Source organism: Pleurodeles waltl, chromosome 1_2 (genome assembly GCF_031143425.1).
Source record: "Pleurodeles waltl isolate 20211129_DDA chromosome 1_2, aPleWal1.hap1.20221129, whole genome shotgun sequence".
NCBI classification, from domain to species: Eukaryota; Metazoa; Chordata; class Amphibia; order Caudata; family Salamandridae; genus Pleurodeles; species Pleurodeles waltl.
In genome coordinates, this window is record NC_090437.1 from 310,959,574 (window position 1) to 310,973,676 (window position 14,103).

Genomic DNA, 14,103 nt, shown 5'->3' on the forward strand with positions numbered 1-14,103 from the left:
GTCTATGTCGTAGCCAACTAGGCCCTTACCATCGCCGCGTCGGCCGGCGCGGATGACATCTCCCTGCCAGCCGGCTCCGGTGGAGGTGCCGTTGGAGTCCGTGCCGATGCCTGGTCCAAGTGATGGGTCTCGGAGTCGACCTTCCTTTCCAGTGCCTTGTCGGAATTTGAAGGTGGTGTCTTCGGCGTCCGCGAATTCATTGTCGACGCCGAGGTTGGAGTCGCGTTTGAGATCTCGCAGGAGGGCCTGCGTCTCCTGGAAGAGGAGGAATACCGGAGACAGCTGGAGGAAGGTGAACTTGTCGAGCCCTTGGGAGAGTATGAGGGCTTGGAGTCGGCCAGTGGGCTGGATACTTCCCCGGAATGGGACTTATCTTTGCCAGGGGAGTTCACAGAAGAGGCAGCAACTTTTCACTCTGTGATTAAAAAGGCTGCAGACTTTTTGGAACTGCAGTTGGCTGCAGCGGAGATAAAGACCAACTTGTTAACTGAAGTGCTGCAGCCCTCTACAACTTTTGCTGACCCTTTGCTACCTTTCAATGAGGCATTAACAGAACCCATCTTAGACCTGTGGAAAAAGCCGGTTTCGTCTCCAGCGGTTAATAGAGCTGTGGCTAGGAGGCATAGAGGAGCGCTTGGTGATCCAGGGTTTTTGTCACGCCATCCAACCCCAGAGAGTCTGGTAGTTCAGGCCTCTTGCTCCACAAGGTCTGCTCCTGGTCTTTCCCTGTGAACCCATCTGACAGGTAATCCAAGCGGATGGAGCAGTCTGCGAAAAAGACCTTTTCATCTTGCAGCATGGCTCTTAAGGCTGCGAACGCTACCTGTGTGCTGGGCAGGTATGTCCACGCCCTCATGGATTCGGCAAAGGCTATGGTTGTAGATCTTCCTCAGGAGATTCAAAGACCATTTGGGGCGCTCCTTTCTGATGCACAGGCAGCGGCAAAGCAGATTATTCAGTCTGGTTTGGACTCCACAGACTCGGTGGCCAGGGCAATGGGAACATCTATTGCTACCAGACAGCACGCTTGGCTAAGGTCTTCGGGTTTCTCAGCTGATGGTCAGAACACATTATTAGACTTGCCCTTTGATGGAGAAAGGCTGTTTTGCAAGAAAGCAGATTCTGCCCTGGAACGTTTTAAGGACAGCCGGGCCACGGCGAAGTCCTTAGGGTTACAAGCCACTTCTGCTACCCCTTTTAGATCCTTTTGCAGGTTTAGGGGGTTCGGTCGTGGGGCAGCTTTTCGAAGACCCCAGCCTTCAGTCCAACAGCCTGCCAATCTTCCATATCGATCTTTAGAGGGCGGGGGAGGGCTAGAGCTCGAGGGGCCGCCCAGCAGCACCCTTCGCCAATCTCTTCCTCTGGAGGACAACAGCAAGGGAAGCAGTCCTAGTTTTCCCCACTTTATCGACCATACCTCTCCTGTAGGGAGAAGGCTATGTCTTTTTTTTCACACGTGGGAGTTGATTACATCGGACTCATGGGTACTGAATATTGTGAGAAAGGGATATGCTCTCCCTTTTCAGGAGTTTCCTCCTCCCATCCCTCCCCGTCCCTCGTTTTGTTCAGAAGACCATCTCCTGTTGTGCAACAGGAGGTTCAAACCCTATTGTCAAAGGTGAAGTGGAGTTGGTTCCAGAGCAGAAAGGGGGTCAGGGCTGTTATTCAAGGTATTTCCTGATCCCCAAGAAGGACGGTCGTTTGAGACCAATCCTGGACCTGAGGATTTTGAATTGGTTCCTCAAGCAGGAGAAATTCAAAATGCTGACTCTAGCGCAGGTACTTCTGGCGTTGGGCGAAGAGGATTGGATGGTGTCTGTCGACTTGCAAGATAGCATATCCCTATACTCAAGTCGCACAGGAAGTATCTCCAGTTTGTCTCCGGTTTGTGGTGGTATCGCAACACTACCAATTTGCGGTCCTTCCGTTTGGGCTTACTTCCGTACCTCGAGTCTTCACGAAGGTGATGACTGTGGTTGCAGCAAGTCTCAGGAGGAAAGAAATAGCGTTATTCCCTTACCTGGACGATTGGTTGATCAAAGCCAAGTCTCCAGAGCTCGTGCTGCATCACGTGCAGATGACAGCCCAGTTGTTGTTCGATCTGGGCTTTTCGGTAAACGTGCCCAAATCTCACCTGGAGCCCTCTCAACGCTTCCTGTTCATAGGGGCAGTAATGGACACAACATTGAATCAAGCTTATCCTCCGCCTCAGCGGATTCAGGACATTCAGGCGTTGATTCCAATGTTTGGAAATGGAGCTGTTGTTCCGGTCCTCAAGGTCTTACGCCTGCTCGGTCTGTTTGCTTCTTGCATTCTGTTGGTCACTCATGCGCGCTGGCATATGAAGGCTCTTCAGTGGTGCCTCCGTTGGCAGTGGTCTCAACATAGAGGAGATCTGGAGGAATCGGTAGAGATCTCCAGGGATGCTGCAGCAGATCTCCAATGGTGGGCTGTGGACAGCAATCTTTCTCGAGGAAGGCCGTTTTCGCTACCACCACCGGTGACAATGGTTATAACGGATGCTTCCTCTCTAGGGTGGGGCGCTCATCTTGGTGACCTGGAGATCAAATGTCATTGGTCTCCAGCGGAACAGATGTTTCACATCAATCTGTTAAAATTGCGGGCGATACGTCTGGCTCTCAAGGCCTTCCTCCCTTCCCTTCGCGGTTGGTCAGTTCAAGTCCTGACGGACAACACGACCGCGATGTGGTACATCAACAAGCAGGGAGGAGTAGGGTCGTACCTTCTCTGCAGGGAGGCTCTGCGGCTCTGGTCCTGGGCTCAGGACCATCAGATTTGCTTGATGGCAAATCATTTGGCCGGAGTCTTGAATGTACGTGCGGACAGTCTGTCGCCACTTCTCGGCCGATCACGAGTGGCGTCTCCTTCCAGACCTGGTTCTTTACATCTTTCAGATGTGGGGATCTCCTCCGGTAGATCTGTTTGCCACTCTGGAGAACACGCACTGCCTGACATTCTGCAGCCTCCAGTATCTGGTGCAAGGAGCGTTGGGGGACGTGTTTCAGATGTCCTGGTATGGCCAGTTGCTTTACGCATTTCCCCCCATACCCTTGATTCCTCGGGTTCTGAGGAAGATTTGCCAAGACCGGGCCCAAGTCATCTTAATAGCTCCCGATTGGCCATGAAGGGTGTGGTACACAGACCTTCTCCAACTCACTGTGCCTACCGCTCCGCCTCCCTCACAGGACAGATCTCCACTTGCAGTCGCAGGGGCAGGTTCTACACCCTCACCTCCAGAGCTTGCACCTTCATGCCTGGCGATTGAACGGTGCAACCTGAGTTCCTTTTCTCTCCCACCGGATGTAGTGGATGTTATTTTATCGGCCAGATGACACTCCACTGAGACCATTTATGCCGGTAGGTGGGCAAAATTTGTGGTTTGGTGTCGAGAGAGACAGATTGATCCCTTGAAGGCCCATCTTTCTGATATTTTATTAGCTTTAGAACTAGCAAAGAATGGTTGTACAGTGAAGGGTTATTTGGCTGCCCTATCTGCTTTTCTTTGCCTCCCGGATCAGCCCTCTCTGTTTAAGTCACCTATTGTAATTAGGTTTCTAAAGGGTTTGCTTAATATGTTTCCACCCACGCCTTTTCATATGCCTCAGTGGGATCTAAATCTCGTTTTAATTTACTTGATGGGTTTGCCTTTCGAGCCCATGCACTCTTGTTCGTTAAGGTTGTTAGTTCTTAAGACTGTTTTTCTAGTTGCAATAACCTCAGCTAAGCGAGTTAGTGAGCTTCAAGCTCTTTCTGTGAAACCCCCCTTTACCTTGTTTTTCCCTGATAAAGTGGTACTGAGAACCAGGACAGCTTTCCTGCCAAAAGTTGTCACTCCTTTTCATATGGGGCAAACGATTATCCTTCCATCCTTCTACCCTCCTCCTCACCCCTCAAAGGAGGAAGAGAGACTCCATCGATTGGACCCCAGAAGGGCTCTCAGTTTTTACATTGAGAGGACGAAAGACTTTCGCCTGGAGGATCAGCTGTTCGTGGGATATGTGGGACAGCGAAAGGGCAGAGCAGTCCATAAAAGAACTATCTCCAGGTGGGTCATTCTTTGTATCAAGGTTTGCTACTCGTTGTCAAAGAAAGTTCTCCCGGAGGGTATCAGAGCCCATTCCACCAGGGCTAAGTCAACCACTTGGGCCCTGGCAAGGGGTGTTCCAGTGGTGGACATTTGTAAAGCGGCGACTTGGGCGTCCCTCCATACCTTCGCAAAACATTACTGTTTGGATTTGGAGGTTAGGCGGGAAAGCCATTTTGAGCGTTCTGTATTACAGGATTTCTTAGTGTAATCCGGCAGGCACCCTCCTCTGAGTGCGGTACTGCTTTGGGACTCTATTCATAAGGTGAGGAATCCACAGGTAGTTTGTATCCATCAGAAGAACAAGTTACTTACCTTCAGTAAAGCTTTTTCTGGTGGATACAATAGCTACCTGTGGATTCCTCACAGTCCCACCCACCTCCCTGTTGCCTGCCTGATTGCACTAGGATGTGTGGTATTTGTATATATGAATTTTATATATATATGTATATTATGATGTTTTTCTCGTATTGGTTAATGATGTGTTTGATTATGTGGCATCATGAAGGTTTTTTGTATGTATACATCTATTGGTGTTATTGTTGGTCGGTTCTCACCTGTTCGCCTCAAAGGCACGTAAAAATGGGTGAAACTGACGTCCGCACGCTGGCGAGGACCTCTTATTAGCACGGTGACATCAGACGGAGTCACGTGGAGCCGTGCGATTGTGACATCTTTGTCGACGTGGAGAGCTGGGAAGAAGACTTTCCGTCGGATGCTGGCGCAAGAACGAATTCATAAGGTGAGGAATCCACAGGTAGCTATTGTATCCACCAGAAAAAGCGTTACTAAAGGTAAGTAACTTGTTCTTTTGCACACATTCTAATGGCAGAGAACCATCCGCTGCTGTCTTTCAGTCCAAACCCCTATTGACTACCTCTCTTTATAAAACAGTCCCATTTAGTACCAGCAGGCTTCCTCCTGTGTACTGTCAAATGCTTCCTCATCATGATTGATTTATTTTTTAATATGAGTCTTGCTGTTACACCTGGATTGTTTAACTTTTGTAGGAAGCTGGGCCGGATCTTGTTTGTCAAGTTTATGCTGGGGCTGTCATAGGATAGCGATATTGTTCCATTGCACAACAAACCAGTACTTCATCATCTTTCATGGCATTTCCTCTTTGAGGCTGAATCTACCACCAGGTTATTGCTGTTGCAGGATACTTTGTCCGTTGCTCTTTCAAGTTGAATGATTTTTATATTTTTCATTGGAGACTTTGCTAGGTTCTCTTTCCATTTACTGGCATTCACCTTGTCACCACTGTAGTGTGAGACATGCAGCTATTATATGAACAGGGCCCAGTATTGTCATACCAATTTTTGCATTGTTCTACAGAGCTGTATGTGAAAGTCCAGTTTGTTATTGCCCTCCCCAGCTATCCAGCTATAACCTAAACAAGAATATGTTTAATACACTAAATACTATTGCCTTGGATTAGCTGACCGACATATTGTCCAGATTGTCTTGCAAACGCGTTTTAGTATTTAATAATGTTGAACTTTAACAAGGCTTCTTTCAACAACTCTTAATGGAAAGTCTTGTTTGGTCGTAAGAATTGGTTAGAATCCTAGGACTCTGTGCTTTGAGAGATCTGCCTCCATGCTTTCTTCACTGACATTTCGATAAAGATTACCACCAGCCCTGATTTCAAATGTTTTACTACATATGGTTTTTAAAGATTGACTTTTCACCTATGAATCAGTAGGTCACACCTTACAATGATTCTTGTGTGAGAAATCATTAGTCTAGTACTTAAACTTAAACTTGTGGCTTCTATTCCAGTAAACAATTATTGGTAGCTATTACTGACAGCAGATCGATCAGGCAGTGTCAGAGGAACCTGGGCGTTTTTAACCAGATCAAATTTGAGTTCAGTTTCCACCCATAGTAAAAAAACATGTTGGTGGGTGTGTTTACTTTTGTTATCTTATTTGCATCTCCATAATACGCCGTCATCATTGAGGTTCAATTTGTAAAGTTCCACATGCCCCGATTCAAAGAGGTGAGTGAGGCTAACACGTCATTTGCAGAGAGCAAAATTGTAGAATTCATTTTAACTATTTACATTTATTTGACTAGGATAATGGACACCCACCATTGGATCCCCTTATAGGCTTCAGTTGGATTAAAAGCCACACCTTTGGTACATATCAATAAAGTTCAGCCTATTGAGGTGGCGAACAGAGCCCTACAAAATTTTCTTTCTAAGTTAATTTTCTGGAAAACGTGACTGGAAATCTAGTTGAACATTAAGGTCCTATATCTGCCCATCATATTTTCGTTTGTCTTACTAAATTAGATATTTTAACAAAAGAATATTGTTAGACCCATACGTGTCCAAAACTATTCCTGTTTAGTCCTAATGCACTAATTATTTTTTTTCACCCATAGTTTGGACATTTTATACTGTTATTAAAGAGTACAATGCTCCCTTTCCCTCACTTCTTGAACGGTTTTGAATGTTTATTCAAAATTTTAAAAGGTCAAATAGTTGGGTGGCTTTTTGGAGTCAACTTTTCTCCAGGAAGGTGTAATTTCATGCTTAAAGGGATGATCATGACTACTGTAAGAAGATTGATATTCACTACTTCAATGCTGCCGTTATGAATTCCTTGATGCATGATTGTGTGCACAAGTGTATCCTTTTGCAGTTCTGTTCATTAGGTTTCAAAACCGTATTCAGTATAGCGTTAGATGCAATATCGATACCCGTCCTAGCAACACTGAACATTACTTAAACATGGCGGGCTTTAACAGGACGTATAATGATCAAATACACCCGATGGTCTCTCTTCACACATGTAACAGGAGTTGGGGTGGAGAGATGGTCATTTTTTGAGCGAATGAGGTGAGAGGGATGCAAGGGGGCTAAACACAAAATCGCTGAAGATTATCAAAAGTATTTAGTTAATAATGTAACAAGTCCTACTGTGCCTCTAGAAACATGAATCTGGACTTCGTATTGAAGACTACCTTAGTGACAGATGTCGCAAGCCTCTCTGGAAAGGATATACATTAACAAAAATATATATATAATTACTTTTTTTTAGAATCTAAAAATAATTTCTATGCTTACATGATTACTCTAAATTAACTTAGAGGTGCCATCTGCCTGTTCTTGTTTTCTGTAAATTGATCACGTGCATGACTTTAGAACCAGTTTGCTTTATTCTCATTTGTCACTATTTGTATAGAAATTCAGGTAGTTTTGAATATCCTGTTGCCTCTACAAACGCTTCATTTATCAGCTTTGTGTTGCAAAATGCTAAAAGTTTCTAATTTTGGTATCTTTTGCGATGGGGCTTCTTTAGTGGTCTGTATTAACTGGTTTATGGGAAACAAGGCTGTATTGTAGATGTCTTTGAGGGGGAGGGGGGCCGACAACCTTTCATCAAGATATAAATGTATCCTTTTTAAACTGCACACAGTATCTAAATTTCGGTTCTGAACCTCTTGCTGGAGAAGACTGTTTCTGCATCATTAAAAGGTAGTAAGTTTGAGGACTAGCTTAAAAAATGTTTCCAAACATGAAATGAACTAAGCAGAGTAACTGACCGTGGTCAAGGCATCTTCCTCTTGTGTGTCTGAACAAAAAGTCATATTATGGCTGAGATCGCTCTTGAGAGTGTATTAGTCAACAAGTAGGAGAGGTAGCCTTGCACCTTCACTGTATGGTAAACCTTTGTCAGCATTTCGAATTGTTTGATAGTTACTATAGGTTAAAGTTACCCTGCAGTTATAGGAACTGTCTGGCTTCTTTAGTTGCCTTGGCATGTGAGAACTTTAAAGTGTTTAACTTTCATTTTTCTTTCAACTCCAGAAAAGATCGCAAAATGGCCCTAATTCAATTGGGATCTGTGGAAGAAGCAATTTTGGCCCTTATAGAGCTCCATAATCATGACTTGGGAGAAAGTCACCACCTCAGAGTTTCCTTCTCAAAATCTACAATTTGACTTTTCTGTGAACATTCCTTTCAAGACTGGACTCCGTTTAAGTACCTTTTTCAGACAGAGACTGAAGCAGCTAAGACCACCTCTGCCTCTTAGAAACTCTGAATTTGATGTTCCATATATCCACAAACACAGAATCGAGTAATGATCTTGCCACGCTAAAATGAAATCTGCCAGCGAGTGGTCAACCCTCAAATCTAAGCAACCGTTTTTGTTCTGAGGTGACCTTCAATAGAAATGGTTGCTTTGGTAGTCAAATTTGCTTGTCAGCATTCAGTTTTAGAGACTGCCTTTTTATTTCCTGTACAAAATCAGCCATGCACAACATTTTTAAGATCATGAGAATGTTTGCTATGAATGTTTCTGTTGTATTTATTTTTGTTCTTGCGTCTTCTGGCTGTATAGTCGTCCGAATCGGAAATCAGCCACTTAAGGAAACAAAAATCTTGTGATGGCTAGGATTCCAAGGCATTAGATGTGTACATACATTGCCTTAAAATGAATGACTTGTTTAGCACTACTTCTTGATGCTTATATTTGTTGTGCAATAATCTAAAAATACGCATGAAATCATTCTACTTGGAAAAAATAAGTTATGGGCTGACATTCCGGGTACTTTACATTTTTGAATTTTTAAACTTCTGATAAATTGTCTATTTTAGGGCACACCATCTACTGTTCTTCAACTTTACTTTTAGATTTCAGTATGTTTGTATGAAGAATCTCAGACATACTATAACAGTTTGCTAAATGTGATCATTGATGAAATGCCCCAAAAGTTCCTGATTGTCTGTATGCTGTAATGTATTTACTCCCTAAATCTCAGACTCAATCCTAACACATTTATGCCATTCATTGAACAGCACTGGAAAGCAGTGAAAGGTATGTTGGGTTTAATGGAACTTATTTTTCACTAGTGCTCAAAGGTTTTAATCCACGGCTTTTGCATCATGGAAGGTGTATTGCCCAGTTGTTTGAGGCATAGCTTTTGAGCAAATAAGACATTTCCTGGATCCAGAGTTAAAAATAAATGAATGTTGGTTAGTTTCTACTTTCACTCTTTGCAAAGGAGGTGAAGCTACCTCTGTTTGGACTTTCATGTCTTAAATGTAGTTGAAATGCGTGTTTTTGTTAATTCTGAAATGTTAACCCTACGGATATTAAGCTATTCTATACTTTTCCCAGAAGCCATACTGCTTTAGTCCTTACATGGCAGGTGACAAATGTGTCCTAACTGGTGCCTGTCTCTTGCAAGCAAAGGCAGGATTCTGATAATACACTTCATCCAGTGTAGTCACGTAAACCTTTTGTAAGCTAATAATTGATTGACCAAAGTACATTTTAAATTTTTTATTTGTACCCCCAACTATTCTCACATGATAATATTTTGTGCAACATTTTAATTTTAGAGATAAGCTTTGAAAGGACCAAACAGTCTATATTCCCTGAAAAAAAACTTTAAATATTCCTATTGAAAAGTTTACAGTCTTGAGGAAACTAAACAGATCTGTCACATGGGTTGATAGATTTGTCAAGAAATATTTTGGTAAGGTGTGTAATCAAAAGAACATCAACACCTAAAGGGTTTTTTGTACCACTATACTCTCTCTCATACTTAGATCAGAATTACTGTGTATTTACTTAATTTCTTATTATGTGCCTTACTATGTGATTTTAATGAAACAATAGGTTAGGTTTTTATCTAAAGTATCTTTAAAAGCTGTATTGTGGGCTTGGTGAGTGACTTATTTTCTTGTCTTTTTCAGATTTAATTGTTCTTATAATAATGTTTTTAATGGTTTTCAATATGGCATAGTCTGAATTATAATTATTGTTTTGGTTTTTGGTGCAGAGGAGCATTAAATGAAATGCGGGTTAATTGGTGTACATCTGATAGGCCTCTTTAAAAGATTTTGTGTGGCAGTCAGATGACACTGATATCGAACGCAAGATAAAATTAATTTTTAGCAGACTTATTTAGTCTGTAAACTGTATGAAATATCTCAGGATTGTCTTTCCTTTTTCCTCTGCACTGAGCATGCAACACAAGAACAGTGTAGACATTTTAGTACCATGATAAATATAGTTATGTTATGTTGGTTGGCTCTTGCTGAGCCTATAAGATAAAGCCGGTCAGAAATGTAGATTTGGGATGAATGTACGTGTTTATTTTACATGTTAGCTTGTCACTGAATGTAGTGGTTCACTTTAATTTTTCGCTTTTGTTTCATTTGTATCTTTTATAAGGGCAACAAATGCACCAACAGCCCCAATGGTGCAAAGGATTTCTCAGTCCTAAAGTAAACAGTCTTTTCCTGATACGTCAGGCACTTTGAAGCAGAACATAACCCTACTATCATTACAACTGAAGATCCCAGATCCTGGCAACAGTCCAGAAGCTCCCAGACATTAAAACCTCAGTGTTCAGTGGGAACTCAGGGTAACATGCTTCCATTTGAACAGTTTTCTGGAGGTGGGGAATCTGAGGGACCCCTCACCATGTTTTGCAGACACCGCAGAAATTATGCTTTATGCCACTGATCTCATACAGGTGGCCAGACATGTAATGCCATGTGTGATCCGCGAGGCATGTCTTTTATGGGGCCCTTAGAACTGTTTCTAACAAGACCCTAGGACATGTCCTTGCCTTAATCTAGTTGTAGATTGCAGGGTAGCTATAGTCTGTGTGAATCACCATAGACTATGCATGAATCTCAACACAGTAAAGAAAGTGCTACAATGTTATTAATCTAGCTGCACTGTAAGTAGCTTGTTTTAATGTGAAATAGACCTTTTTAGTTCAGTTGTTTCTGTTCTAGCCTAGCTATCAGAGATACTGATGCACAACTAGGATTGAGTCTGTTATGAAAGGCAGTTTTACTTCCCCTGGTCTCTGTTTCTACCAAAGCTTTGCCTTTTCTTTCGTAACATGCTAAAGTTTCCCTTTACCTGGCCTTTTCATCTGGATAGCAAAAGTTTGGTTCCTCCCAAACATCATAACCACCTCTTATCCTTCTGAATGGTAAGCAGTTAGATGCTATAAAAAGCGCCTATGACAAAGCATAGCATAGACTACTGTCCTAGATCGGTGTATGATGCTAGCACACATTTCCTTCAAGCACAACTTTGGATGTAATTTTGAATCATTGTAACATAAAGGAGTATTTGGAAATATAGCTGAGAATGACATATTTGCTAACCATTGCAGGCCAATATTGCATTATTCTCTCTTCGTTAGATGGGGGCAGTAATTCCGGTTTTAAAACCGTATTGCTCTTTACAAATTACAGGAAAGGATGCACATGGTGCATTTGAGTGGAGGGAACAGATACAAATACGTGTTTCAACTTGGATGTAGTATGAAGCCTGGCTACCTGGCATTATTAGTTTAGAATCTCTTCACATGATAACCACAACAATAGTTAAAAGTAGGATGTAGACCTGCATATTGAAAGCATTATATGAGGGAAATTGACATTGTGATGAAACAGTGTTGATATAGCACTTGCTTTGATGGTCTTGTTTGGAACGCATGTTCTTTGTGTTGTGGAGACCTATGTTTAGTATGCTTCATGCTTTCCCATGATTGTGAGGCAAAGGAAATTACAGTGGACTGAAGGTTTGGCAGTTATCCACCTCTCTGCTCTTTCTGTCTTACATGATAGTGTAACTTTTATGTATTTCGTTATCCATTTTGGTGGTCTGTATTACTAATGCTGTTAGTTCTGTTAACATTGCATGCTTTATTTTAATTGATATTATGTATTACTGAGGGGGAAGCATTCCCAGCTTTGAAATAAGGTGTTGGTCTCGTGGTTTCTCTGTAGAATCTAGCAGTACACTAAATATTTCTCATTATAATAATGAATTTGAGATTGATATTTGTGTTTTTTTTATTTTATTTTTTATTTTGCTTCTCGCTTTGCTGTCTCCTTTGAAGTGAACCAGCTGAACTTACTTTACAGTCAGCAACAGCATTTCTTGTCAGTCTTACAGTAACATTGCCCTGCCACACTTTTTCACTTAGTTAAATGCACTCCGGACACTTGCAGATGCAATAGCACAAGGAGGCGCAGCAATGGCTGGTGGGAGATCATGAATAAGGTTTTCTGGGGTCTTTTGTAGCAGAAGTTGGTGTTTATTCCATTTTGTGTTCTGTTGGCAATTCCCAAAACAAACCACATCCAGAAAATTAATTTATCATCTCAATGGAAATCTTGAAGAAAAATGGGAAGAGGTACAGAAATGCCCTGAAGCAACTCAGCAAGAAGGTTCTTCTATGGCCGGGTTGAGGTGTTTTTTGAAGGGCATCTTGGATAACTTAATACCGCTTTTACCCATGCATGATTTCCGACAATGTAAAAAGAGCAGTTTTGGTTTACAATTTGTAGGTAATGTGACCCCCACAATATCACATTCACAGAGAGAGAATGGGATCCATCTGACTTTGATTTTAAACTAGAACCCATCTTACCATTTATTCTTTCGTTCAGCTATAAAATCCCAGATGTGCTCATTGAAGTTCATTCCCGCTTGATCTTGGCAACTGGTGACATTTTGGGCCTTAGTCATTTCAAATGAAACCTAAATTTTATGGTTTACTTCTGCCCTTTTCAAGGTTGACTATGAAGGTGAGCACCACAAGCAAGCATTTTTTTGTTTTCTTATGTCTTGTTTGTTGGTGGCATTGACGTTACTGGCAGGCATTACGTGTTTTGATTTTCTTACATTTTAATCTTAAAAAACAGATGCCTAAAACTAGAAATACAGCTCATGCAGCGCACGCTTACGTTTTATATTGTAAGGTCGGAAGTTAATAAATTAGGCTTGATTTAAAAGGAAGTTGCAGTCTGTCACCAGAAGAGCCTTTTATAAACCAAGGCTATTCTCTTGTTTGTCTTAAATCGTTCAATTCAAACATACATTCAAAGGGTGTAGATACATTTTAAAGTTGAAAGATGTGTACGGATATATTTTTCTTTCAGGTTTTTACAGAGAAAAAACAAAACTGGACCAAAGTTTGTGCCTTCAATAGTCTTCACTGTCACTTTCAGTTAAATATGTACATCATGTTGATAGTCTTGTTTCACGTGATTTTGTGCCCTGTTATATGAAGAAACTTGTCCACTCTCCTTTCTAGTGAATTATACTCGTTATAAGTAATTTCTCAGTTCCTTTCAAATGCATCTCTATCCTCTATTGCACCTTCCGGGCATCCAAAAGCAAGCAGTGCATTCACCTATCCCTGCATGAGCACCTCTCATATTTGCAAAACCATAAGTGCACCTCACTGACGATGTGCCCTGAGCAAAAGTCATCTTTGGAAAATGCGACAGTACTGCTATTATCATTCTTACAGGCTACTCTCCCTCCTTTACCACTGGTAAGGTATCCTCTTCATAAGTCAGACTGGAAACTGCTCTTGGATAGTAGTCTTATACCTCTACGTTTAAGTAGGTCCCTCATGTGATCATGATTAACCCACTGTCATACCAGACATCTGTCACCCTACCTGTGTGTTTCCAGCGTGTTTAGGAGAGCACCCTATTGGTTCTAGTAATCTGTGTTTATAATCCAGAATTCATGAGTATGCATGTAACCTAGCGGGAGTTTTTCCTTGTTTCTCCTACTAGGCTTTCCGCATTTGCAGCCTCACTTTGAGACCCTTATTTTTGGAAACAATAGTTTTAAATCGGTCTTCATAGCAGGTGTGGTGACTATTGATTCTATCAACATTTAATGACCCATACAGTTTTAAATGCAACATGAGTTTGGGCCTCAGTGCGATCTAAATTTGTAGGGTCATCGTTCTGGGCCTATAAGGCCTTGTAATCTTTAACTCCTACCTTTGCAAATAGCCTACTAATGAACCAGTAATGACTTTTCAATAGACGCAATCTTGTGGTATTTTTCACCACTGCCTAAGCAGTTTCCTCCTTATTTTCAACCAAGCAGGTTTGTACTCCAGATGCCCTCTTGCACAATTTTAATGTGACAACAACTCTGATTTTTATTTTTTTGTGGTTGATCAAAGTCTGTAGGGAC

General features: G+C 41.9%; 1 protein-coding gene across 4 annotated transcripts in view; it reads left to right on the top strand.

The window, feature by feature from the left end:
• The window catches only part of PTBP3 (polypyrimidine tract binding protein 3), a 467,207-nt gene extending 458,102 nt beyond the window's left edge, over window positions 1–9,105 (top strand). For 3 of the 4 annotated variants that reach the window (XM_069238700.1, XM_069238683.1, XM_069238691.1), the window contains one exon: window positions 7,929–8,200. In XM_069238700.1, coding sequence (XP_069094801.1) covers window positions 7,929–8,061 — 133 coding nt within the window. In that variant the 3' untranslated portion in view covers window positions 8,062–8,200. Of the gene's footprint in view, window positions 1–7,928 lie in introns of all 4 variants that reach the window. The other variant, XM_069238675.1, reaches the window with a different exon arrangement.
• The last annotated feature ends 4,998 nt before the right edge of the window (window positions 9,106–14,103 follow it).